Source organism: Lithobates pipiens, unplaced genomic scaffold, assembly GCF_037356315.1.
Source record: "Lithobates pipiens isolate NorthernLeopardFrog02 unplaced genomic scaffold, aLitPip1_a1.2 Scaffold_16, whole genome shotgun sequence".
Lineage (NCBI taxonomy): Eukaryota > Metazoa > Chordata > Amphibia > Anura > Ranidae > Lithobates > Lithobates pipiens.
The window spans coordinates 585,264,056-585,291,736 of NW_027507748.1; the positions used below are offsets into that span (position 1 = coordinate 585,264,056).

Genomic DNA, 27,681 nt, shown 5'->3' on the forward strand with positions numbered 1-27,681 from the left:
CCTTTCTAACAGGGTATAATTATTCACACAATTAACAATTATTGACTTTCATGTCTTTCAAGAACTTTGGATGGCCAAACAACCACTGGAGCTAAAGAGCCTCATTTAGTTTCAGTTGACCACAAACGCATCATTTTTCTGCCAGCGGGTATGTGCTGCCACCTAGTGTGCCATTTGCAGAATGCACATTCTTTATTGTGTATAACCCCCCCAGCTGTTTTCAATCAACCATTTTCCCTAATGGGATATCTTCACCAGGTCCTAATATATAGACACAACATAAGGCTGTTCATCTGATGTTCCTAAAAGCAAGGTGTTGTCAGAGTCAAAGGAAAGTGCCAACAGTAGGTTCTTCCATGTAGGAACTTTAAAAGATGTAGTACAATGGGTATTTTCAGAAACTTTATACATCATTAGGCGTGTTCATTATTTTATGGTTGTAGCAAGACTGAGGGTGTTTAGCATGGTTGTATATTAAAGCTAACCTACAGTTGTGCCTAGTCTAGACATGGCTGACTTTAATCACTTGATAGCTGCTCCTTATTGTGCTATAAACTGTGCAAGAGATTTTGGTAGCTGGATTCTGCTGCTATGATTCTTAGCCTCTAACTTGCCTAAATCCCTGTTCAGCATAGGAAATGCTTAAGCAGACTCGTTTAATGTGTTTTTGCATGTTGCAGTGATATGAGTCAGTGGGTTTTCAATAGAAAAATATATATCTGTGCAAAGCAGATATAAGGGCTGGTTCAGATGGGTGGCCAGTAAGGATGAGCTCAGGCGTGTTTGCAAACGGCACATGTAGAGCCCGCCAGGAAGTCGGCACTGGGGAGCGCTAATCGCAGGCAGTGAGAAATTTCCTGATCTCTGCAGCCGCACATTGGAACAATGTCTCACTGCTTGTTGTTAGCGCTCTGCATGTGCTGTTTGCAAACACGCCTGCGCTCATCCTTAGTGGCCAGAGGGCAGTAACAAGTGGTTGTGCTGTGGTTTTCCCACCTGCTTAAGCAAGAACATACAGCCACTCAGGGTTGTACACATGGTGTAGCCGTGGCAAAAATGTAAACTCCTGTTGCATTTGTAAGGTTCCATGCACACTGGAAATTTAAAATTACGTTATAAAAACACTAGTAGCTTTGCAGTGCAACTTTTCCTTTTTTTTTTTTTTTTTTTTTTTTTTTTTTTTTTTTTTAATAGCGTTAGTGGATTTCTATGTTTTTTTAGGGGTGGTGTTTTTGATTTAAAAAAAAAAAAAAAAAAAAAAAACTAAGCGCTGGTGAGTCTTTGAGTGTCTATCAGCATTTATGAGCGTTTGTGGTCAGAAAAACGACGCCTGAACACTATTTTATGGCGTTCAGAAAGCGGTCAATAAACTTGACTACTGACAAAAATGTCCATGTTTGCATGGGCACCTAGGATAAAGTAGAGTGGAATTTATTGGCTGTTAAACGCCCAAACTGCCCAAAAAACGGCCGTTTTTGAGCTTCAGTGTTCATGGAACCTAAGGCAGTGCTGCAACACTAAGCAATACAGGTGATTATTTGGCATCTTTACGGTTAAACCAGTGGTGACCTCTGAGCTATATGTTAACCACTCTGAAAAGTGATCCATTGTGGATTGCTTTTCAGAATGGAGGCATGGACTGCCTCATGTGAGAATGAGCCCTAAAACTATACTAGTACTATTGTACCATGCTTATCCTGGAGCTCTTGCTACTAACAGCACTTTCTGCTTCAGATCGAGCCATTCTGCCTGTGTTCTTTCAGTGGGCTGTCTGTCTGATAAGCAGCCAAATGGCCAACTGAAAGAGCTTCCATAACAGGCTGATAATGATACTGTGAGGCTGTGGCTTAGCTTTGTCTGCTTGCAAGTGTTTTATTACTGGTAGGATCTCCAGTTAAGAACATTTGCAATAGTTCTCAGAACAGTGGTTGTAGCTTGTTAGCCCTCAACAAGAGCAGCAATTTGGAGGTAGGGTGATATAATAATCTGAACCATCATCCCATATCAAATGGGCTTTTTAATGATTTTCACCATTCCCACTTAGGTGTGAAGTGTGATAGGACTGCTCCATGTCTGTATCAAAATTATTTATTTCTTGGCACATAATGCTACTCCTGTTTGTTGCACTGATGACCTGTATCTTTGTTGCACATATAAAATTGGATATAAAGTGTGACAGGACTGTCCGTACAGTCAATACATATTGCCTGAAGAGGCCAGCATGCATTGAAAGCATTCACTACTGTCTAGTTTAGCCAATTAATTGTATTGCCCTAAACTCAAACCTCTGCTCTTGTCAAGGACCTGATACTCTGCTGTTATGAGGATACCACAAAGGGCAATGGGGTCTGTGAGTGTTTCAATGGTACACTGTTGAGCATGTTGTGGAAACTGGAGTAGGTGCACCAGGACTGGCTGGTACCAATATGTAGATGTAAGTTTACATAACGATGCAGCAAGCCACACAAACGTGCACCTTTCTTTTCTGATGTTTTAGTGTAGTGGACAGTTGCCAGTAGACTTGCTAGTTAAAAACCAAGGAGTGTACATCTGCCTTTACAAACTCATTGAGTGGGGAACAGCTGAGGAAAGCTAATCAAATGGTTCTCAAGTAGGGATGAGCCGAACAACTCCTGTGAACTATTATATCAAGAATTGTAATTTATACATTTATTTAGTTTATTTTGCACAAACGTATAATTACTATTACATTGTATTATATTCATAGCAATATATTTATATACATTTACATATATATTTTTTCTTTTACTTCATACACTGTCACTTTCACCCACATTCTTGTATATTCACATTTTGTATTAAATCCATATAATCACGTTTTGCCACACGGATATTTCCACCATTTTTTCCTTTTCCCAGTCATTCTTATTAACAACTGGGTGTGGAATGCATGTGTGGAGAATCTATGATGATGGCTTCACCAGCTGTCATGGTTTTACTAGGCTTGTGCAATTCGTTTCGTAACGAATCGAAATTCGGCAGAATTTTGCATCTTTCAGACATTCGGATGCGTCCGAATGTCCGAATAAAAAAATTACGAATAACAACGAATACGAAAGAAATATAACGAATGAATTTGGTAATTCTTTAACCACTACAGATCCGCGCTATTGCCAAATGACGGCATCAGCGCGGACCTACATTTCCGGGACTACGTCTACTGACGTCGTCCCGGATACGAGCGGCCTGCGCGCCCCCTGAGGGGCGCGCGCGGCGCGCTCTGTGATCGGCGAGTCCGTGAGACTCGCCTGATCACCGATCCGTGCAAGGGGTCGATCCCGACCCCTTATCACGTGATCAGCTGTCAGCCAATGACAGCTGATCATGTGATAGAACGGAGCCGGTAATCGGCTATTATTCCTCCTCGCGCTGACAGCGCGAGGAGAGAAAAAAAAAGCCGATTACCGGCGGCCGTGATCGGGACATCAGTCCCGATCACGGCCAGCAATACAGCTGACCACCTGCCCCCTGCCAGTGCCCACCTGCCCACCGCCGTGCCATCCTGAATAAAAGTGCCCCCCATCAGTGCCCATAGTGCCCACAGTGCCACCTACAGTGCCACCCACAGTGCCATCCAGCAGTGCCACCAACAGTGCCACCCACAGTGCCCACAATCTGCCTCAAAGGTGCTGCGACCCAGTGCCGCCCATCAGTGCCCAGCAGTGCCGCCCATCAGTGCCCAGCAGAGCCACCTATCAGAGCCACCTATCAGTGCCACCTATCAGTGCCCATCAGTCCCATCTATCAGTGCCCATCCGTGCCACTTATCCGTGCCACCCATCCATGCCATCTTATCTGTGCCCATCTTTGCCCATCAGTGCCGCCTTATCTGTGCCTATTAGTGCCGCCTTATCTGTGCCTATTAGTGCCGCCTTAACTATGCCTATCAGTGCCCACCAATGCAGCCCATCAGTGCCCACCAATGCAGCCCATCAGTGCCCACCAATGCAGCCATCAGTGCCGCCTAATCAGCGCACTTCAATGAAGGAGAAAAATGACCCGTTTGCAAAATTTTATAACAAACTATTAAAACATGATTTATTTTTATTTTTTTGCATCTTTTTTTGTTTAGCAAAAAATAAAACTCCGAGCTGTAACTAAATACCACCAAAAGAAAGCTCTATTTGTGGGAAAAAAATGATAAAAATTTCATTTGGGTACAGTGTTGTATGCCCGCGCAATTGTCATTCAAAGTGCATCAGCGCTGAAAGCTGAAAATTGGTCTGGGACTGAGGGGGGTTTAAGTGCCCAGTAAGCAAGTGGTTAAAGATCTAATGAAACAAAAGGTCAGCTCAAAGTAAATCTTATAGTCCAATCAGCTAATTAATTTTGTGCCGGAGGTTGGATTACTGGCAAAGTGCATTCCTGAGAACTGGGTGAGAAGGATGTTGTATTGTATTTGAGCCGAGGAGAAGAGACGTTGTCATTGTGTGTGTGTTTAAAAGATTCAATAAGCAAACGACTTTCTAAACTACAAATCATTATCACGAATGTCTATGCATACATAAATAGCGAATTTCAACTAATACGAACGAATGAATTAGACACTCTACGAATAATAACAAATTATCCGAAAACGAATTAACGTAACGAAATTATGTATTTTACGAATGACAACGAACCGAAAGTTTCCGTTGTGCACAAGTCTAGGTTTTACCTTTGATTTTACTATGGTGTGTCTATACGTGAATAGTATATATTTGTTTCTTATTCAGAACAAAAGTCAGCTATGAGTAAAAATTGGGCCTTAGGCACTGGTGCCACGACACTGCAACCTCTCCCATATACTCTAGTTGTGGTGCAGGAATGAGCCCTGCTGCACAACGCCACCAGCAGCACTAAAGGTGCGTTCCGAAAGAACGCAGGACAGGCCAGTAGCTCAATTGCATACTGTGCAAGCTCTGGCCAGTGATTCATCCTCAAGACCCAGTAAGCCAGAGGATTTTTGGTGGGAAAGGTGTCCGTCTGACCTTGCCCCTAGGTATTTCTGCACCATGTAAATCGGATGCTGGCGAGCTCCCCTCACCCTGTCCTGGTGCCGTAGTTGTACAGGTACTCATTGATGGCCCTCTGCTGCGTGTGAAGTCGCTGCAGCATGGCCAACGCTGAGTTCCACCTGGTGGGCATGTCGCATATAAGGCGGTTCTTGGGCAGGTTCAACTCCTTTTTGGAGCTCAGCCAGCCGAGCACAGGCATTAAATGATCAGCGGAAATGCACACAGACTTTCCTGGCCTGCTTCAGGACATCCTGTAAGCCTGGGTACCTGCCCAAGAACCGCTGCACCACCAGGTTAAGGACGTGAGCCACACAGGGCACATGGGTCAGTTGTCCCGGCGGAGAGGAGGTTGGTGTCATTTTTCGCAAACCACCATTCCTGGCTTAAGCTGGCGTGGCGTCAACCACCTCTCAGTCTGCCCCTGCAGAGCTGACAAAACATCTGCCCCGGTGTGGCTCCTGTCCCCCAAACAAACCAGCGCAAGCATGGCATTGTTTTGCCTGCGTACTTGCATAGCCCCTGGAACGCCTACGGAGCACCGCTGGTTCTGAGGACAGAGCCCTGGAAGAGGCCATGGAGGAGGGGATGGAGGAGAGGTGTGTCACAACCAATAGTAGCATTTTAGAGGCGTGGTGGCGGAACAACCTCCAACACTACTGCACCTTGTCCTGCATCCTTCCCAGCTGCCAGAAGAGTGACCCAATGGGCCGTGAAAGACAGGTAACATCCCTGTCCATGAGTCAGCGGTAATATGCACCTCACCGCCCTGTCCAGCGAGGCAAGGACATTGCCTTCCACATGCCGGTAGAGAGCCAGAATCGTATTCCGTGAGAAAGTGGCATTTGGGGACCTGTCACTGGGGAACAGCACATTGTACAAACTCACGGAAGGGGCCGAGTCTACCAACTGAAAAGGCAGCAGTTGAAGTGCTAGCAATTTAGCCAAGCTAGCATTCAACGGCTGGCTGGGAGTGAACTTCTTTCGATAGTCCAGCAGCTGGGGCAGGGACATTTGCCTGCAATAATCGGACGTGGGTGTATTGCTAGCAGAGTGCCCGGAAGCACTTGGCTGTGACACACCTAATTCTACACCTTCGTTCCTGTCGGCGCAGGTTTCAGAGAGGACTGAAGGTCTAGTGAGGTTGCAGATCCCAGCTGATGAGGAGCAAGGAGAGGTCAGCTTTGTTCTTTGGTGTGGGTCTTTGAGGTAAGCTTGCCAACGAGCTGCATGGCAGGTCAACATATGTCTGGTCAAGCATGTGGTGCCCAAGCGGCTGATGTTTTAGCCATGCGAGATACGCTTGAGACATATGTTGCAAATAGCAGTGGTGCGATCTGATGCACTCGCCTCAAAAAAAGGCCCACACCAAAGAACTTTTAGAATAACGTGCAGAGGCAGCGCCCTGCACAGGCGGAGCTCTGCAGTGTGATTGAGTCGGTGTGCTGCCCTTAATCTGGCCCCCGGAGGGCATCCTGCCTCGTTGGAGATGTGCCTCCTACTAGGCACCCACGTGGAGTCGGTGCCCTCCATCATCCCCTCCCTCTTCATCGCTGGAGCAAACCTGGCAGTATGCTGCAGCTTGTGGAACAGGACTGCTAGATTGCTGTCCTTCTTGAGCATCCCCTCTATGCTCACGCTACTGCCTTCCTCTAGCGGAGTATCATCAGAGCCTACAAAACACTGGGCATCCTCCTGGAGCATGTACCCAACACTGTGCCCAAAGAATTCAGGGAACTCCTCAGGAGGACATGGTGGGTCTAGGGAAGGAGTGACTGATGACATTGAGACGAGGGAAGAGGATGCGTTGGCAGCTGCTTTGCTAGTACCCTGAGCCTGGGTGAGCAAAGATGAAGAGGGCTTGGTCATCCACTCTACTAAGTCTTCGGCATGATGCGGCTCAACATGTCCAGCTGCCGAAAATAAGGACAAGCGTGTCCCATGGCCACGTGCTGATGAAGATGCACAACATCCACGACCAGCACTCTCTAGACAGAGCCTGCTTGCCCTCTTTTATCGGCTCGTGCCTGTCTTCCTCTCCTTGTTAGCCTTCCAGACATGGTAATGACCTGCAGGGAGATGGGGAAAACCAGCAATTGGCTAGTGTATATTGTGCTGGAGGCACAAAACACCCACTAACTCCTGCAGATGCCTTTATTAGAGAACACCAGCAATGAAGGGTAGATACAGGTGTATATTGTGCTGTGCTGGAGGCACACAACACCAACTAACTCCTGCAGATGGCTCAATTACAGAAGAGCAATATAGGTAGCTACAGGTGTATACTGCGCTCAAGGCACACAGACATCACCCACAAACTCCTGCAGATGACTGATGGCTCAATTACAGAAGAGCAATAAAGCAAAATAGGTAGCTACAGGTGTATACTGCGCTGAAGGTACACAGACAACGCCCACTAACTCCTGCAGATGCCGGAACACTAAACAAGGCTGGCGGCCTTGTATAGTGTGGGGCGAGTACTACACAGCCTGAGCTATGATTGGATACAGGCATCCAAGAGCACACGCTACATCTCTTAACAAGAACCAAGGAGAGGGTTTAGGGCCAGGACACCCTTGGGTAGATGCAAAAGCAATTGGACTCCATGGACCAAAAAATGGTAATGGACAGACGGCTATACAGGTAAAAGGCCTTTAGGCTGGCTGCAGCGCACTATTTTGTAGAATTGCTGTCTCATCTAGCAACTGAACTTTCAACAATCTATATAGATCTGCATACATAACTCGCAGTATCCCACTGTAGATCTTCACACTGAGCTCCCAGTCTCTCACTAGACTTCCAAGATCCCAGTCACAACTGGATCCCCTGAGCTCTTCCACAGCTAACCAGCTGTATATTCCTCAAACTTCACCCATGCTACCCCCTGGGTCCCTGAATTGACTCTGCTGAAGCTTTCCAACATTGTCCCTGACTAGTAAAAAGGCTGCTCTGGCCTTCTGGTAACAGAAGTGGTTGTCCCATGGTGGTGACGGTTTCCTCTTTACCTTCGGCAACATTCGGTTCCCCATTCGGCTGAACCTCTGCAACTTGGTTAGGATCCCGACCTGAAGCCCCAACTCTGTGCTGCTTCTCAGGCAGCCTAGCAGCCATGTGCTCCCAGATGAGCCTCAAGCTTCTGGACTAGCGACTGGGATCAGTACAAAACTCATCCACCCAGACAGCTGTCCAGGTGGCACAGAGCCTCAATCACCTAGCTCCTCCCAAATAAATGGGTTTTCCCAGCAGGCCATGGAGCCAAAGACTTCCAATTGGCCAGGACAACCTATTCACTAGGCCCTTGTCATTCTAATGCCGCCTAGTGACAAGTGCACCAAGTTCAGGTTTGGGGCAAAAGTCAGTGGATCACCCTAATGAGCAGCCCTGTTCAGTACCAGGGTGCTGTGTGTGTGTGTGTGTGTGTGTGTGTGTGTGTGTGTGTGTGTGTGTGTATATATGTTCTTTGGGGCGTTTGCGACTAAGGCAGTCCTGTGTGAAGGGTGAAAAGCACCCCCCCCTCAAAATAATGCATTTGGGCAACTCTTGTTCTATGCAGAGATGTAAACGGGCCTGACAGCTGTCCACTCCCTTCAATTTTACTTGTTTAAAGATGGTCATACACTATACAATCTGTACCAGGTGTGGGGTCTTTTTTTTTTTTTTTTTCCCTCTTCTCTCCCCTTTGGTAAATCGCTAAAACTACAGAATAGGAGGACCCACCTGAACAATCTATTCAATCTGTAGCCAATCAGACTGGCCCTTGTACTACATGGCTAATGGTATATGGGCGGGGCCTACTCTCCCTGTACATTGAAGTATTTTTCACTTGTATGTGCTCAACAATGCCTAGGACCACATGGGGCCACGTTGCTGTGAAAGTCGACATTAAGGTGGTACTCCAGCATAGATGTGCAGTTGTATAACCGAGTTCTTTGGTGAAGGGTTCTGTCCCATATAACTGCACACCTTTTTTGCTTTATGACTGTAGCATTTAGGAGGGGACGCTGACTGCTAGGAAGGTAGAGCTCCAAACCCACACCCCCTCCCTCACTACCAGAGGACCTGTCACCTGTGCCATACATGGTTACCTTTTACAAAACAGACAAAAGGTGGGGCTTCTGGACTCTTTAGGCACCATGTATACAATAACAATCATAGAATAAAGATAAAAATCAACATTTTATTAAGAACATATTATTATTTTTTCATTGTACTAGACAACAGATTGCTAAAAGAGCATCTAATCACAGCAGGACTCTATGCATCCACAGCACCACTCTGTGTGTTTTTTGATTGGCATACATGGTTACCTGTAGCAGCTACGCTCCTGCTCCCACTCATCTGCTGAGTTTACCCTTCATAGTGACTCTCCTCCTGTATTCTGTGTTTTTACAGGCCCTGTTTTTCTGATTCACCATGTTCCACCATGCACCCCTTTCAATGACTTGAGGAAAGTTTCCTGAATTGGAAAGCCCCCCCCCCCCCAAAAAATGCATTTGGGGAACTCTTGTTCTATGCAGAGATGTAAACGGGGGGGCCCCCCTGGGGACACTGGTGTTGGTCACTACTGCCTGCAAAGGTATTTCCCTTTTTGAATCTCCCAAAAGGGGTAGATGACAATTTTTAAACTAACAATGGTTTAACGATTCCCTGTTCTATCAAAAGGAGGGGGGATTTTGACATTTTGGTTATACTCTGATCTAAGAAATAGACTTCAATTCCCTTTTTTTTTTTTTTTTTTTTTTTTTTTTTTTTTTTTCTTCTGAAACCAATTTTGTCCTGAAATGCTGTTAAATCTGAAAATATTGGTTTTGCTTTTAAAGGTCACAATGTCAAAGTCATCAAGTGCTTCTGGACCACAGCAAGTAAGAAAATACTCACTGAGAATAGCCCTGAAGAAGGTTGTGTACTCTTCTGACAGCAGCGAGGAGGATGAAGAATTAAAGAAGCCTCCAGTTGTCCCATCAAGTGATTCTGAGGAGGAGCCACCAAATGAATTTATGCAGAGAAGAGCGAAGAACATTGAGGATAACAAAGCCATGGTTTGTACCAGAGGTGGCCAAGGAGCAAGTCTATTTCTGCCCCACCCCCAGTGAGGCCTGGGCTGATCATTTACTATGTTACTTGTGGGTAACTATTGGGCTACAATGCTCCACAGGTGGTTTAGACCCTCAGCATTGTGTGTTTGGTTTTAGTGTACGACAGGACTTATTTTTAAAGTGAATCTGTTTTGTAATCTTGCAGCTGGCTAAGCTTATGGCAGATTTGGAGAAATTGCCAGGACACTTGGAGTCAGATTCCAATAACCAGAACCATGGGACTCCGGTAAATGGATTTTCATCTCAAGTATTCACTATAGGTGCAAATGTCTGTTTTGGTAGGGGTTGAATTTGTGGGATTTTTGAGAATTTTTTTTTTTTTTTTTTTCGGTATTAGAAGTACTCAAGACGTTCCAGAGGATCACTTGTAGCAGCTGAACCAAGAAGGAACCCAGAGCGTGCCTCAAGACGTCTGACTCGCTCTATGGGAACAGTGCTGCCCTCCTCACCAGATAAGGACACAGAAGATCAGAGCCTGGCAGATCAGCTATTGGAAGAGGTGAGTGATGTGTGATAAAAGTTAAAATGTTGGCTTTAGCAGTTCCATTCCTTTTTTATATTCTGCAGAATGCAGTACAGGGCTATAATGCTGATTCTGTTCACTAGGTAGGGTTTCCACAGAGTCCCCCCTTTTCATCAGTCAACAAAGTTCCTCTTTGCATCTGAAATCTGCCCGGTTTGTTCCCCTTTGCATCGAGGGAGGGACTCTTATTCAAGGAGGAACACTAAGAACTCTGGTGTAATGGGCAACTCTGGTAACCAGAGCTCCCACTTAAAACATGGTTCCCAGCATTCCCCCCTTTTAATCAGGGTTCAAAGAGCCCCCACTTCAGTCTACAGAACTTGCACTGTAAACGGGAACTCTGATGTAAGGGTGTCCCCTTTTACATCAGTCTGCAGAGCATCCCTTACACCTTGCATTAGTGTACTAACTTGGGGCAATGCATTGTAAGACACCCTCAGCTTATAATTGCAGAGAGCAACCCTGCTGGGTAGCCTGGTCTGTGCCAGGAGCAGACTGACAACTCATGGGGATGTCTGCCTCATGGAAGCCATCTTTCTGCCCCGACATTAATGTGGCTGGCCCAAGCAGAGGGGCACCGAGCTCTGCCACTTGCATACACAATTTTGGGGCCCCGGGCAAACTAATGGGCACTGGAGCCTCTCACAATGCATTTGGCTTAATTATGGCACATATTAGGTGTTTGTAGGGTGTGTGTGGGGGGGTTTGGGGGGGGGGGGGGGCTTTGTTGATCGGGTCTAAACCCCAGAAGTTTCACTTTTGAGATTAAGACTCATTCAGTATGTACAGGAGAGGCGTGTGGAGGGTATGACTGGGGCAGAATAGGGAGATTTCTTGCAGTGTCTATGGGGTGACCAGGGAGCGATGGTTGGAAGGAAAATGACCATGGAGTGATGTCCCTCAGCTGGGGGGTAGGAAGCGGCTCCGATTGTGCTCATCCACTAATTTACAACAGTACTAATCAATAAACTGCCAGCCTAGCACTGCATGTCCAGATATTGTGAAGGTAACTTATGACCAGTCCATACCCAACAGTCCTGGATTGGGCGGGACTGTCCCGCCCCACTCTGTTAATTGTATAGTAACTTCAGTGCAAGTGTGACTATCAAGCACAGCCAGGGATTAGCCAGAAAACACGCTGGGTGTGCTCTGTGCTGCTGTCAAATTCAAGCTGTGATGTTGGATGGGACTCTTGCTCGTCCCTTTGTCAAGCCATCAGCATATAAGGAAACGGCCCGTGTGTACACATGGCTGAAAAACCCGGTCGGCAATGTGGAAGCACTGCACTCACAGTATGGCTTCTGAAGTTGAAAGGAACAGCTCTCCCCATGGCTCCTATAGCGGCCTCCCTGCTCTGCACTGAGAAAGGGGACAAGAGCTTGTCTGAGTGCAGCATGATCTAGGGGAGGAGATGGTGAGCTGCACTGTTATCCTTGTCTCCTTCCTGCTTGGGGAGGGGCGATTGGGAGCTGGAAATGACAAGCGTGCACTGAAAAAACAAAGCTATGACAGAGCCAGCTCCAGAAAGGTACTTTTACAAAGATAAGCATGTGGAAGATGGTAGAGCCTTTGGGGAAGGCAGGGGAGGTGTGTGGGTGTGGTTATAGCTCAGGAGAGGAGCAATAGTGAGATGTGAATAAATGAATGGACTCTGTACCTCGCGCTCATGAACCCTGTGCATAACTTACTCCAGAACCCTGCACTCTGTACACAATGCACAAAGGTGCAGTTTTGGATGGCCTGACCACTTTTAACCCTTAGTTCTGAAATTTTGCTGCTTAAAAGTTAAAAATCCATATTGGGGTGTGTGTGTGTGTGTGTGTGTGTATATATAATGTATTTGGTATCCGACTAAATGGAAAGTGACGTGATGACTCTTCCACAATTTTACAACGGAGATCAGATCTGAATTTTGGCTTTGTTCGGATCTCAGCCTAGCTGACGGGAGGAGGGGAGGGGGGTGCATGGGTGGGAATGGGGTTTACGTTTCCTCCAGCTCCTTGGAATCCTCTTTCACAAGGGGGCCCAGATCCTGGCCTTCGCTCAATGTGAATGAATATTGGGTAGCAATTCATTCACCAAAGTCAAATATAAACCGTACAGAGGTGTATGTGTGTTTTATTTTTTTTGTCGCTTCTCCATCTGATTGTCTCCTCCCTTGCGCTGTAATGCTGGGTCCACCATTTGGCCATCTAGTGATGTAATCCCTGCCCCTTGTGACATCACTTGTGGCACAATGAAGTGATGGTGTCACAAGGGGGTGGGGCCTCCAAATGATGTCACTGGGTGGCCACGCCCCATGGTTATATAAGTAATGGCACACGGTGGACCCAGCATTACAGCGGGAGCGCGGATTTGGAGACAATTAGGAGAACCAGCATCGAGAGAACAGCGGAGGGAAAAGAACAGAAGGATAAAGAAATTGGAAGGAGAAGAGACGCCAGCGCTGCTTTAATAAATTACTTTGGAAAAAACCTGGTATACCTCCCTCTTCCCTTCTTCCCGTAAGCCTCTCCTCGGTTCAAAACACATGAGCCCCTTTTTTGAAGCTTGCAAAAAAGCACCTGAAGGACTTCCAAACTGAGGAACAAGATTCTCTGGTCTGAACGGTTTGGCCTCCATTCTAAATGTTATGTCTGGAGGAAACCTGGCCCTGCCCAATATCATCCCAACAGTGAAGCATGGTGGTGGCATCTTGCTGTGGTGGTGTTTTCCAGCAGCAGGGACTGGGAGACTAGTCAGGGTTGTGGGAAAGCTGAACGGAGCAAAGTACAGAGCTCCTCAAACTGTTCCACTGCGCTCAGGACTGCAGACTGGGCCAAAGATTCACCTTCCAACATGACAACTATCCGAAGCACAAGGCCAAGACTGCACAGGAGTGGCTTGGGGAGAACTCAGAATGTTCTAGAGTGGCCAGCCAGAGTCCTGACTTGAACCCTATTGAACAGAGTCCCTCATCCAGATGTCAAAGCTGGTTGTCATACCCAAAAATACAGGCTGTAATTTCTGTCAAAGGTGCTTCACCTAAGTAAAAGATCTGAATATTTACATGTGATGTTTGTGGGTTTTTTATTTGGACATTCCTAAAATTCTGTTTACACTCTCAACACTCAAAATGTCAGCAATTTTAGTATCTGCAACATAGTCTAGAGTGGGTGACTGGGGACAGAGCATGGGGGGGAGGGAATCACGTCCCACTGGGGATGGTATTGAAACAGCCCCAAATGATCCACAATAGCTCAAAAATTATATGGTCCAGAAATAGACCGCCTAAAGGAGGACTAAGCACCTGGACCAGATGGCATCCACCCACAGATCTGAAAGGATTGAGCTCTATCCTTTCAAAGCCATTGTATCTAATTTAGGGACTCCTTAATGACTAATAGTACCACTGGATTGATGTAGGGCCAGAGTCTTTACCAAGCACCTGTTTTAACTTCTATAGTTGGAAAGATACTGGAGAGTTTAACCACTGCCCGACTGGCACACGCCGATGTACGTCAGCAGAATGGCATGGACAGGCAAATGGGCATACAGGTATGTCCCTTTAAATTTGCCACCATTCAATTGCATGCGCTCACTGGTCGAGACCTCTGAGTCCGATCATGGGTCCCACGGGCTATATTGCTGCGAGGGTACCCGCGATCGGCTCACAGGGAGGAAGAACGGGGAGATGCTAAAGTAAACAAGCATCTCCCGGTTCTGCCTAGCAACAGTGACACTGAGCTCTGCTCCCTATGATTGGATCAGAGATCAGTGATGTGTAAAACACAGCCACGCCCCTAGGACACACTTGACCCCTACACAGCCAGTGTCATTTACACAGGAATCTGTATTTGTAAGGCACTGATTGCTGTATAAATGACTGGTCCCAAAAAAATGTGTCAAGTGTCTGCCATAATGTTACAATAAAAATCGCTGATCACCGCCATTACTAGTAAAAAAATTACTAAATGCCATAAAACTATCCCCATTTTGTAAACTCTAACTTTTGCGCAAACAAATCAATCGCTTATTGCATTTATTTTTTATTTTCCACCAGAAATATATAGAATACGTAGCCTAAATTAAGGGAAACTATTTTTTTTATATACATTTTTGGGGGTTATTTATAGCAAAAAACGTGGGATTTTTTTACTTTGTTTTGGTTTATAGCACAAAAAATAAAAAACGCAGAGGTGATCAAATGCCACCAAAAGAGAGCTCTATTTGTGGTGGGGGAAGGACGTCAATTTTGTCAAAGCGCTGCAGTGCCGAATCGCAAAAAGTGGTCTGGTCTTTGGCCAGCAAAATGGTCCGGGGCTTATGTGGTTAACAAAATACCAGAGACGAGTTTTTCCTGAAAAAGTATATTAAGCAAAAGACTGCATGGGTTCATGAAAGACAGTTGTCGAATCAGATTTTTATTTTTATGAGAAGGTAACCTTGGCCAGAGGGGTGGAAGTGATACTTGGATATTGCAAAAGTGTTCGCTACAGTTCCCCACACGCTTCGTGTGAAGTAATGTCTACAGGCTTGGAAATATCAGTTTGTAGATGGAGAGAAAACTGGCTAAACAGAATTCAGTAGTGGTTAATGATTTATACTCTGAATGGTCCAAGGTTCAGTGTTGGGACCCTTACCATTTTATAAAGAGTATTAAAAAGTATAGGGTCTAGGAATAAAAGTACCATTTCAGTTTTTGCAGATGACACCAAACTATGCAGTGGAATAACATTCCTTACAAGCCAACCTCAATGCACTGTTTAATTGGGAGACTATGTGGCAGATGACGTTCAATTATATAAATGTAAAGTTATGGACTGGGGGCTAAGAATATGCATGCATACATACTAGAGGGGAGTACAACTGAGTGATCTGTGGTGAAGAATGGGGGTTTTGATAGATCATGAGTTCAATGGCATGCAATGCCAAGCAGTGGTTTCCAAAACTAGCAAAACCCTTTCTTGTATTGAGGTATGGACTCCAGCTAGAGATCAATTTGCCCCTGTACAAATCATTAGTAAGACCTCATGTGGAATATGCAGTTCAGTTTTGGGCACCAGTTCACAAAAAGGATATCGAACTGGAGAGTGCAGAGAAGGGAAATCAAACTGACATGAGGAACTGAATTTAGTCTCTCGAAGATTGGGGGGTGGTTTATGATAAACATGTACAAATGTAAGAGGTCCATATAGTGAACTTGGTGTTGAGAACAAGGAGGCACTCTTTACGCCTAGAGGAAAAGATTTAATCTCAAAGTACAGAAAGGTTTCTTCACAGTAAAAGCTGTGAAAATGTAGAATAGACTCCCCTCTAGATGTGGTTCTGGCCAGCTCAGATTGCTTTAAGAAAGGCCTGGATTCTTTCCTAAATGCACATAATATAATTGGGTACTGACCCTTTTTATAGGTAACGTTGATCCAGGGAAAATCTGATTCTCTCGGGATCAGGAAGGAATTTTAATTGTTTTTTCTGGCAGACAATGCTTTTTGGGAATGTAATCCAAGATCACCTACAGCAAATTCCTGCCCAGAGCCCAGCTCACTCTTGGCCAGCAAATTAGCAGAGTGCTCTAAGGAAAGTCTCAACACAGTGCAGGCTACAGAAAGCAGCTGTCAGTCAACCAGTTTTAGAGATGCTCAAGATTTCATCAAGCCAGTACTTCTGGTTGTCTTCTAGCTGCAGTATAGACAAAAATTTGATTATTGGTACAAAGACAGTGTATCTGTGAATAAGGCACATTTTAAAACCAGAAGAAATTAAGTAGTCCATAGGCAATGCAACTAGAGCAGGGATATGCAATTAGCGGACCTCCAGCTGTTGCAGAACTACAAGTCCCATGAGGCATAGCAAGACTCTGACAGCCACAAGCATGACACCCAGAGGCAGAGGCATGATGGGACTTGTAGTTTTGCAACAGCTGGAGGTCCGCTAATCGCATATCCCTAAACTAAAGTATAAAGTCCATATGAAACGTATGTATATAACTATTGTTAGGAATTTCCCTTGTGATCAGTAAAAACTCCAGGTGTTCTGAGAAGCAGGAAAATTGATTTCTGATGTGGCCCACAAGAGACATGCTTACAGAACAAAAGCTGAAGAAAAATGTCTGCCAAAAGACTGTGTCCCGCCTTCACATACCCCATAAGAATAACATCTCTATGCTTCTATTGGCTGAGGGAACATAAATAACGTTGTCATGGCACAGGATGGCACTTTATTAGCTATTCATGTTCCGTACATTCTTAGGCTATCATATTTAGTTAAATCTAATGATTCTACAACTTACTATGGAGTTAATTAAGACAAAACAATACAATGAGTTAATACAATAATGTGCTCAGAAGTAAGCTTTTTAACAAATCAGTCTCAGGACTATTGTTTTTCTAATAGTCACACAATAAACATTTAAAACTTTTCTAACATTCCCTCCTCTTTGTGTGACTATTTTATCTCAACACATTTCGATGATAGTCCCTATGTTATACACTTTCGGACTGTATGTCATTAAGTTGAGCTTCAATGTCCACATAGGTCTCCTCAGAGGTAGAGAGGGTTTGATACATTGTTCTTGAGACTGCAGTTTCAATGAGTTTTTGTGAAAGTCCTCGAATACAGGGAATGCAGCAGCATCCGCAAGTGACCAAAACAGCCAAAGCCACAGCGATTGAGATCAAACATGATGTGATAAATCCAATCCATTTACCGAACCATCCTTCAAGCCAAGTTGTGAATGGATCATTAATACCTGAGTTTTCCGCCAATTCATTCGATAGCGCAGTCAGTCCTTCCAAGGCTCTGGTCACTGTCTCTCCAGGAGCTGTATTGTAGGGATAAAGGTACAACACATGCTACCAAACATTTTGCATACCCTCCTCTTTCAGCTAAAACCATATCTAAAGCCATTCGGTTCTGCCAGGCCATTAGAGATGTGGGGGCCAACTGTTCTGCTAGGCCCTTCACAGCATCCCTAGTATAGTTTACAAATCGTTGGTTATAATATATATAATTAATCCAGTCAACATTTTTATCTATAGTCACCCACCAGAGAAGAGACTCAAACCCAGCTGTCACCTGATTCCTGGCTTTAAACTCGTCCGGCACCCCGTGAGGAACCCCAATCTCATCTATGTAGATCTGAGAGTCAAATGACCCCAAGGGAGAGGTGTCCCTCCGATACTGTCGGTGACTCTTAGTCCACGGGTATTCTGACAGGATTCTCAGGGGCATAGCCAGCTGGACCATAGCGCAATCCCCTTGGGCATTGGCCGGTAGTCTAGCTCGCAGTTTCTTATCCCCACACATCCACCAGACATCGGCTCTCTGAATGTCATGTTCAACCCAGTCACCATTGTCCGTGTTAATCCTCTCCACACAGTAGTCATCGGGTAGTGACCCAAGATCCACCGCGCTACGGTTCCCTGGGAGTGCAGAACAAGTAAAGTTGCCCGGATAAGCGGTAACCGCTGGAGGTATCTGAGGTCTCTGTACTGGGGAAAACAACAAACTCAATGTGTGACAAGTAGAATTGGTTTCAGGTTTATAGCTCTTATTGTACAATTGCAACATACATTTTAAACCTTCTGGATCTGTATTGTAATCTAGAGGAAAAGGAACTGTTGCTAAATGTGGTCTGGCTCCGGCACAAACTAAACAGTTTTCCTTTTTCAGAGTTCTAACCGTGTACCTCAACCATTCTAACCACTCATTTTTTTTTTCCTTGGTCGCCCGTCTCCAAAGCTATGGCATCTTCTATTGTTAGGTTAGTGAATCTTATAGTTTTATTAGGTGGTAATACCTCAAGGAAAAATGTTCCTGAGGGATCAGTTCCTGACACCCATGCTCCCATGGAATACAACCGCTGATCTTCCTTCCTCGGCTCCTTTAATGTTATTAATATTTGGTTACAGTTCTTACTATTTGTGCAGGGGGAGTTGGCCGCTTTTGTGATTATGAGTCTCTCCTTTATACCACTCTTTTTAGCCCCTGGTTGATTATACCCCCAATCTTGATGCGCTGTAGTCCACAGGGCCTGATCCCATGCTTGACATCCTGCCTTATTCCAGACCCAGCAGATATATTTATCTGCCCATAGAAGTCCTCTAACCCCAGTTGTATCCCCACAATCTGCAATCTGACAGAAGTCTACCAGTATAGTGCTAGTTATTCCCTCTATAAAGTTTTAGATTTAATGCTTTTCCTGTTCTTTCCCAATCCAAAGGTTCCTCTACTCTTCCGTAGCGCCTACCCCCTCTCATGGATGCCTCTCCTAGAGTCACCAGTAACCCAAGGATAATTACTGTCCCTTTCATCCTAACCAGCTACAGAGTTCCAGCGGATAGGATAGGGGAGTTGCAAGGGGAGGGAGACTTCACCGGTTTGAGACAAGTCCCACCTTGTGTGAGACCTCCCTTTGTAGCCGGATTTTCTGGACCTCTTGTAGCCAACTGGCCCTACTCTGCCTGTAAAACCTTCTTACAATGGGACTGGTGAATCCAGGTAGACCTCTCTGCTATCCTTATAGCCGTGGGAGTGATGAGAAGAACTTGATACGGTCCCTCCCACTTAGGTGAGTGCCAATGCTTTCTCTTTATTATTTTTACCAGGACCCAGTCTCCAATATGGATTTTCTCTTCTCCTTGGATTGGACCTTCTGGAATAGAACAGACTTCATTAATTTGCTTCTGTTTCAACAGATTAGACATATATTCTGATAGAGTACGTTCAGATTCTTCAGCTGGTGTTTCATTTGGCAATAAGGGTATTTTATATGGCCTTCCATATATTATTTCAAATGGGCTCAAACCTTCTTTTGTGGGTGTAATATGCATACTAGTCACAGCTACTAGTAGGCAATACATCCAATTATTTTTACCTATTTCTTCCATAGCTTTTCTGTTTGCTTTTTAGAATGCCATTATGTCTTTCTACCAATCCAGCTGATTGGGAATGATAGGCACAATGGTATTTCCCTTTAATTCTCATCACTTCTGTCAAATGTTGTATATTTGTTAATTACAAAATGGGGTCCATTATCACTGTAAATCCTTTCAGGGATTCCAAATCTAGGAATAATATCTCTTAGTAATGCTTTGGCTACAGTCTGTGCATCTGCACTTCCTGTCGGGAATATCTCCACCCATTTGGTCAGGGTGCCTGGGTACCAAACAATATTTCTTCCTTTCACATTTGTCTAATTCAATAAAATCCATGCAAATGTGTTGGAATGGATATTGTGGTGTAGGGAACTTCCCTTTCTGTGGTCTTATACCTCCCTGAGCATTGTGTCTTGCACATATAAGACATTGAGAGCAAAAAGTTTTTTGAGTAATTTGTGAATCCATAGGCTGTACATACTTTATTTAACATCTCAGTCACCCCCCTGTTTGACACATGCGTTACTCCATGTGTCAATACTGCTGTATACCTAAATAAAGATTTTGGTAATACCGGTTTCCCTTCAGGTGATGTGTAAATATCATCAATTATTGTGCAACCCTTTGTTTTCCAACATTGTTTTCCCCAGGGGGGCATTTTGCTGCATATCAGTAAGGACTGTATGATCTATCACTATGATTTCTCGTCATTTATTTTATGTGCAGCTTCATCTGCCCTTTTATTTCCCTTTGAGATGGGGTCCGTATATTTTGTGTGTGCTTGACATTTACAGATTGCAAGCTTTTTTGGTAACTGTATTGCATCTAGGAGTTCTAAAATGAAGTCCGTATGTGAAATTGGTTTACCACTGGAGGTGACCATCCCCCTGTTTTTCCATTGTTGTGCAAAAACATGTACTGTTGAAAAAGCATATTGACTGTCAGTGTATATGGTTACAGATTTTCCTTCTGACAGTATACATGCTCTTGTCAGTGCTAAAAGTTCTGCAACTTGTGCTGAATAATGTTTTGGTAGTGGCCCCGCTTCCAAAATCTCATCCTGTGTCACTACTGCATATCCTGTTGCATTTGTGCCATCTGGATTTTTCTTACTAGAACCATCAACAAAAAGTATCATGTCAGGGTTAGATAATGGTACATCTTTCAGATCACTTCATGGCAGTACCTTTTCAGCGATGGCAACAGTGCAGTCATGTTTATACCCATCCGTAGGAAGTAGTAGTGTGGATGGTTTTAATGTAGTACACCTCTGTATTGTTAAGTGAGTTTTTGTCAAGAGTATTGTCATGCAGGAAAGATGTCGTGCTGGGCTCAAATGTGATACCTTTTGTTGTAACAGGATAACAAACACTGCATGTGGTACCTTTTCAGTTAGTAAAGTTGAATAAAGACACCAGTCCATCCGGTTCAGCCTGAGTGTCTAGCCCCTACCCCTGTACACCCACATCGTTCTCCACCCCCAAGGATCCAACGTCCCCATTCATATACCAGGGCCAAACCGGGACAGAAGCCAATCAACCCACCTGCATGTCCCCGGAGTGCGGGAGGAAACCAGAGCACCCGGAGGAAATCCACGCAGGCACAGGGAGTACATGCAAACTCCAGGCAGGCAGCGCCATGATTGGGATTCGAACCAGTGACCCCCTTCACTGCTAGGCGAGAGTGCTAACCACTACACCGCTGATGCTACCAGTGCTTGTACACAGGGTGGAAGTACTCTCATTGCACTGTCTATTTCTGTAGAGTAATCCTTCCTCTAAAACCACCTGTGCCTCTTCCTCTATGAGACCCCCTCTGGTTCTGCCTCAGCAGTGTACTTTTCTGTATCCTCCTCTCCTTCATCACCTTGCATAAGAACCTTTACTTTCACATTCTTTTTTGCTTTCAAATGCTTCTCAGAATGCTTAGCATATTGTAAAACATCTAAAACTGATGCAGTTCGGTAAGTAACCATGTTTTTAACAATGTAATCCTTATGATCCTGTTTCAATCCATTTAAAAAAAAAAAACAATCTTTAGCTGTTGTTAATATGCACTATACACATCCTCAGCTTCGGGGAGCCCGGAGAACACTCTAAAAATCTCTCGTAATTTATTTAGGTAGTCACTGACACTTTCTTTGTCTTCTTGTACTGTCATATATATTTTTTGCCAATCAGTCCGTTGTACCCATCTAAGCTGGCATCTGTTCAGTAGGGCAGTCAACCTGTTTCCTAAGTCTGAGCTTTCTGGAGGCAATGGATCCCCCCGTCCATGTGCATTTGCTGGGGCGCAGGGGTCCCAATCCCCCTTTACCGAGGCCCAATCTGATCCTAATACTCTCCTCAGGGCTCTCTCTACTTCCATCCCATTCAATTTTATAACTGTTCTGTAATCCCTCTATGTTTTCAATGAATTCAGCTGGACCTAATTTTGGATGTTTTATGTGTTCTGTAGCCTTTTGTATATCACTGTCAGTTCATGGTCGAAAAACAGTCATAGTCAAGGGATATGGCTGGCCCAGTGCATCATTCTGTCCTCCCCTTGGGTTTGGGACCTCTATCAAGGGGTATTCCTCACCGTCCTCCACACCATACCTAATAGGAGGTTTACTTAGTCTCTTGGCTCCTGCTGGGGCACCTAGTGCATGAGTTATGGCGTCAGTTCATTTTTCAAGGATCGATCTGTTCATCTCCAGGACTGAACTACTGTCTGGAGAGATTGAGGAAGTGGAGTTGGGGTTTTGTTCAGAGGCGGTTCCTTTGACAGGGGTGGATGTCACAGGGAAGGTGTTACTCTGGGCAGTTACTTGCACCTGAGGGGGAGGACCGTTATAGGGAGGTGGTCTCTGGGTATAGCAGATGAGATCATCCTCTTTGTCCACTAGGGGCAATTGGGCTTGGCATTTTTCCTTTGTTCTTCCTTCTACCCTAATTCTAGCATGCTGAAGCCAATACTCCGCCATTTCCAACCCATACCTTTTTTGAACTTTGGGTCCTGACAATTTAGGCTTATCAACAGGGCCCCAAAATAGAACTTTCTTTCTTTTTAATTGAATTTTTATTTTTTTAGTATTCTGATTCAGAACTTAGCCTTTTGACTTTATAAATGTACCCAAATATAAACAGCATTGCATCATTAACACTTCACAGTTGAAAGTCTGTGAATTCTAAAAATAACTCCAATCCAATATAAATATTTACTTTAAGACTATTATTCAGACTTTTTTTCCGCCAAAAGTCCTAATATTTTCACAGATGCACAAATTGACCTCTATCAGGCAATCTGCATTTTCTTGTTTCCGAGAAACAGCTTCTTGACCATCATAGCAATGAAAACATTCTCAGCCTTTTTTTTTTTCTTTTCACATTCATCAAGCCACCTGATAATTCTACAACATTCTATTCACTCCACAGTGCAATCTACCTTCACGTTTTCCCAGCTACTCAAACTATAAACAATTTCTGCCACTTGCTTCCTGTAACACCATGGCATGCTAAAATAACGCAACCTGGTTTTGTCAGTGTACCTTTTTCTTGTATGCTAAGTTTCAATATTTACAATATAACCCTTCTGTATTGTCATAGCTAATCAAGGGTTAACTTTTACAAATTCTGGCAGGAGCAAATCCTCATTCCTTGCATGAGGGGAGGGGGAGGGGGAGGGGGAGAGAGTTCAGTGCCTTGGCTTCTTATCTTAGAAATACGCAGCACAAAAACATGTAAATGAACAAAGCAATACAAGAGAAACATCGGCACTCCCCACACTATCGAGTGAATCAAAAAGGGTTAAACATGAACAAAGATAAAGTAAACACACACAGAAGAAAGTTAGCCTTGCGATCTTTTTAGATCACTTAACTAAACAGCGCTTAAACAGTCAGGCATTCAACCTCTGACATTCGGTATACCTCAAATCTTTTTGTTATCTGTCCGGACAGCGGGCGACGTAATTTTTTACCTTAGACAACGTCCCCAAGTGTCTCTGTCTACGAGCACTGGACCACCTAGAATATTATAGGATCAATACCAATGTCGGCAATTACAACACATTAAACCAGAAGCAAAGAGAAAGAGAAGAAAAGACTCTTAGAAAGAATTAAGAATAATTTAAATTATCTTACCTCTCAAACACCTGGACTGGATCACACAAGGTTCGGAAACAGACAGTGGAATCCATATCTTTTTGCCCCTGCCCCTTTTTCACCAATAACTTTGAATGGGGGGACTTTTAATCGTTCGGTGAGCTTCAAAGTCCAATACTCACTGAAGTTTTGTCGGGGCCGTCTGATCTGAAAACCAGCGTGTTGCTTCCGGCTCGAAAGACCAAAAATGTTAGGAATTTCCCTTGTGATCAGTAAAAACTCCAGGTGTTCTGAGAAGCAGGAAAATTTATTTCTGATGTGGCCCACAAAAGAGAGACATTTTTCTTCAGCTTTTGTTCTGTAAGCATGTCTCTTTTGTGGGCCACATCAGAAATAAATTTTCCTGCTTCTCAGAACACCTGGAGTTTTTACTGATCACAAGGGAAATTCCTAACACTATAATAAAGCATAATGGTGGCAGCTATCCTGAGAGAGCTGGCTCTGTGGGATGAAACGAGGTGGGTGGGAATAGGAAGCACCACCTGAATATAGTATTTGTGTAAAAGGTTTAAAGCAAATTGCATAACACTCACAGGATATAAGTTAAAACAATGCTCATCTGGTGTTTAGTGTTAGTCTGGCGTCCTTCAAACTGCTCCATTAGTGCAGTGCCAGGTGTTGAATGTAATAAACCTCATGCACCCAGCTTCATCTATGAAACTCACATTTATATAACATTTCAAATCCAACAGGTCTCTCAATGTCACCGCCAGTATGCCTTCCAGATAAACAATGTGGATGGTGGCGTAACATAGAGCCTGGCAGTGACATGTGTGAGACCTGATGGGGTTTTTTATTTCAATAAAAAATGAGCTACTAGATGAACATGGGTGGGTGAGGTTTATTCCATTTAGCACCTGGTACTGCACTATTGGAGGCACTTTAGATTTTTGAATGAAGCTCTGGTGGTCATCGTGGAGGAAACCTTTAAAGGTATATGAGGTGCAAAGTGTGTTTTGATCCCTGCAGGACTTTGCTGGGAACCATTAAAGATAAGTGTGGAGCCTTTTTTCCTGATGGGAATTCTCATTGGTTGTTAGTGAGTTTGGCCCTTTCAGGGTCTAAGGAGCACATACATTTCTTGCACATTAATTTTGGATTTATTTACTTTTTTTTTATTTTATTTTTTTACTTGAAGCTATTTTTTTCTGTGTAATCTTGAAATGAGATTAATCTCTAATCTCCCTGGTGATAGTGGCAGCTAGATTTATTGCACATGGTTTGTCAGTTTCTGCATTTATTGGGTTGCAGCACACAACTACCACATATCCCAGGCGTTGAGCATTATTACCAAAGTTGAGCTGGACCAAGCAAAGATTTAGAGATCAAAGTAACAAATTCATCTTGCAGAGAATACCCAAAAATGTCAGCTATCGCACAACCTAAACGCCCCTCAATGTAAATATTTTCTATACATCACTTTCCTTTTTAAGCATTTCCCACTAGAGAAGAAACACTTAAGCATTTACCAAACATTATTTACTTTTGAAACTTTTTTTTTTTTCTCAACACTTCCTAAACAATGAGAATGTGCCATAAATACTATAGCCATGTTAATGAGCTTTGTGTTATCCTTAATAATCAACACATGAACAAGCCCTAAGAACCCGCTAGCAGGCTTTTATTGCAGAAGAGACTAGTTCTGTCAAAACTGCAATAAAATGCCCCTACCTGTCTGGTTTGCAGTCTAGTAAAGAGAACTAGTTTTTTAATTGGGACAAATGACTTGCTTTGCCAGCAGATAAAGGGTTAAACTGCAGATGCAAAAGATCAGTAGCAATGGCTTGATCAATCTTGAGAATGGAGTATGAGACTGCCATTCTTTCTGCATGCATTGTGCTTTGCTGACTTTCTGGAGATGAGCAGAATTCTGGGCACTTGCTGCAGAAGGTGGATCCTTTGTCTTCACACTACTCAACTGCTACATTTGCCTTCATCATGACCTTCTCTAAACTAAAGATTTTCCTGCCTGTAAAATCAACATTACTGGGTCAAGCCCTTCAAAGTGACTTTTTTGTTTTCATTGATAAAACCATAGTCAATATATTGTAAACTTCCCCATTTTAATGTATTCTCCCTCTAAATTAAATTAAGAGAGAACCGATAAGAAGGCGGCAAAGCAGTCGACCTAGCATGCATGCTATTCCCCATGTTGTTCGTCCAGTAGAAGAAATTACTGAGGATGACCTGAAGAATGTGGCTGAAAATGTAAAGCAAAAGGTGTACAACTCTGTGTCTGTGAGTAGCTAACTTGGTGTTTTCTTGTCATTTATAGTCCTAGTAGTGTCTGGGTAACTTGTAATTATTTTGACAGCACATTATATTTTGAATTCAGACATATGGTGTGTGTGTGTGTGTGTGTGTATGGGGTTTTTTTCCTTTTGTTTTTGCATTTAGGGTTCTACCTGCCATCAATGCCGACAGAAAACTATAGACACAAAGACAAACTGTCGCAATGTAGAGTGTAGAGGAATCCAAGGACAGTTCTGTGGCCCATGTCTGAGGAACAGATATGGAGAAGATGTATGCAAAGCTCTTCTAGATCCAGTAAGTAAAGGGGGATATATATATATATATTATTCTATCCAACATTTTTTTTAAGTAGATTTACAATTGTGTTGGGCCGTAGGCTGGATACATCTGATCTAATCCCTTAGAAAGCTGACATTGGATTGTTGTGCCCCCTAAAACAGCCTTTTTGGTTGCACAAACCTATTAGAAAGGGGAATTAAGTCCTAAAACTATATTTGGAACAGAAAATGATACTAGACGGCTCTGGACAATATTGGCTTTTCTGTTTGAAGGTGATTTTATAAAAGGCTAGAGGAATACCACTAATGTTGCATGATGTATTCATTAGTACCTGTAAATGGAGGAAATGGGTTTTCAATTTCTAGCGGTCAGTGATGGATATGTAGACCACAATAGGGATCATCTGAAAAGAGGCTTCTATTCTGTCACAGGAAATTGAGCTGAGTAAGTCTTAATACTAATTTCAATCTCCTGGTTAAGCTGACCCCTGCTTCAAATTGCCCTGATTTCAGAACAATGACTTGAAATTTGAGTCTCTACCAAGAAATTGACTGGACTTTCTGTTTTAAAAAATCTTAAACATGAAGGGGTGTTTTTTTTTTTTTTTTTTTTTATTTATTTTTTTTGCAAAAACCCTATGGATATGTAGCCATGTAGTGAAAATCTGTAGGTCAGTAACAATAAGGGCAGGTTTTAATTTTTCTCATCTGTTTCTTTAGGACTGGACCTGCCCCCCATGCAGAGGGATCTGTAACTGCAGTTTTTGCCGTCAGAGAGATGGTCGTTGTGCTACTGGCATTTTGTTTCCTTTAGCCCGTTATAATGGCTATAGTGATGTCCATTCCTACCTTAAAAGGTAATGGGCTCCTACACATTGTGTGTTTTCTAGTATACTTTTGGGGGGGGGGGGGGATTAGCTTTAACAAATGCACATCAAGCCAGACTATACAGTACTTATTGGTTAACCAATTTTAATTTTAGTTTGCAGAGAAGGAAAAATGAGCAAAGTGATGAAGACTCTCCTTAAGAGACCTGACAGAAGACTGCATTATTTTTTTTATTGTTGCTTTCTTGGTTTTTTTAATGTTTCTTCTTTGCTGTGAGAAATTTAAATAAAATGTTTAATTTCTACAAATTGCAACAGTTTGGGTATAAAGCGATATAAATTAACCATGGAGTTACTAGTTGGAGGTTACCTCAAGTGTAAAAGTGAAACAAGGACAACTTGTGTATGTACATTCAAGCATCAAGATGTGTAAAGTGTGTGCACTTGCTTTAGAGGCCCTAATGTAACTTTCAGAAAGAATCCTCCACAAAGTCTTAAATTCAGTGGTGTATTGGAATTATAAACATGGTAACATTATTGTCCATTATTGATTGCATGGAACAGTATATATTGCTGACTGAGCAGAGAACAAACCTTTTTTTATACGCTATCTTGGTAACGGTTTCTGAAAAGTATTAGATCCCACTGTCGGGCTCTGTACTTCTCTTCCCCCTTGTGGTTCCTGTT

The 27,681-nt window shown here is 43.7% G+C and overlaps 1 protein-coding gene across 1 annotated transcript; it reads left to right on the forward strand.

The window, feature by feature from the left end:
• The first annotated feature begins 299 nt into the window (after nucleotides 1-299).
• Nucleotides 300-27,311, forward strand: LOC143984460 (cell division cycle-associated protein 7-like). The gene is made up of 8 exons (XM_077484622.1): nucleotides 300-344; nucleotides 9,836-10,054; nucleotides 10,257-10,337; nucleotides 10,449-10,610; nucleotides 25,731-25,874; nucleotides 26,034-26,183; nucleotides 26,888-27,024; nucleotides 27,150-27,311. The coding sequence occupies exons 2-8, from the start codon at nucleotides 9,842-9,844 to the stop codon at nucleotides 27,193-27,195; spliced, it is 933 nt and encodes a 310-aa protein (XP_077340748.1). The 5' UTR covers nucleotides 300-344; nucleotides 9,836-9,841; the 3' UTR covers nucleotides 27,196-27,311.
• The last annotated feature ends 370 nt before the right edge of the window (nucleotides 27,312-27,681 follow it).

Coding starts and splice junctions, on each gene's coding strand:
- LOC143984460 (XM_077484622.1), top strand. CDS start 9,842: ATGTCAAAGTCATCAAGTGCTTCTGGACCACAGCAAGTAAGAAAATAC. Junction 10,338..10,448: donor ACCAGAACCATGGGACTCCG/GTAAATGGATTT, acceptor TTTCGGTATTAG/AAGTACTCAAGACGTTCCAG. Junction 26,184..26,887: donor GCAAAGCTCTTCTAGATCCA/GTAAGTAAAGGG, acceptor CTGTTTCTTTAG/GACTGGACCTGCCCCCCATG.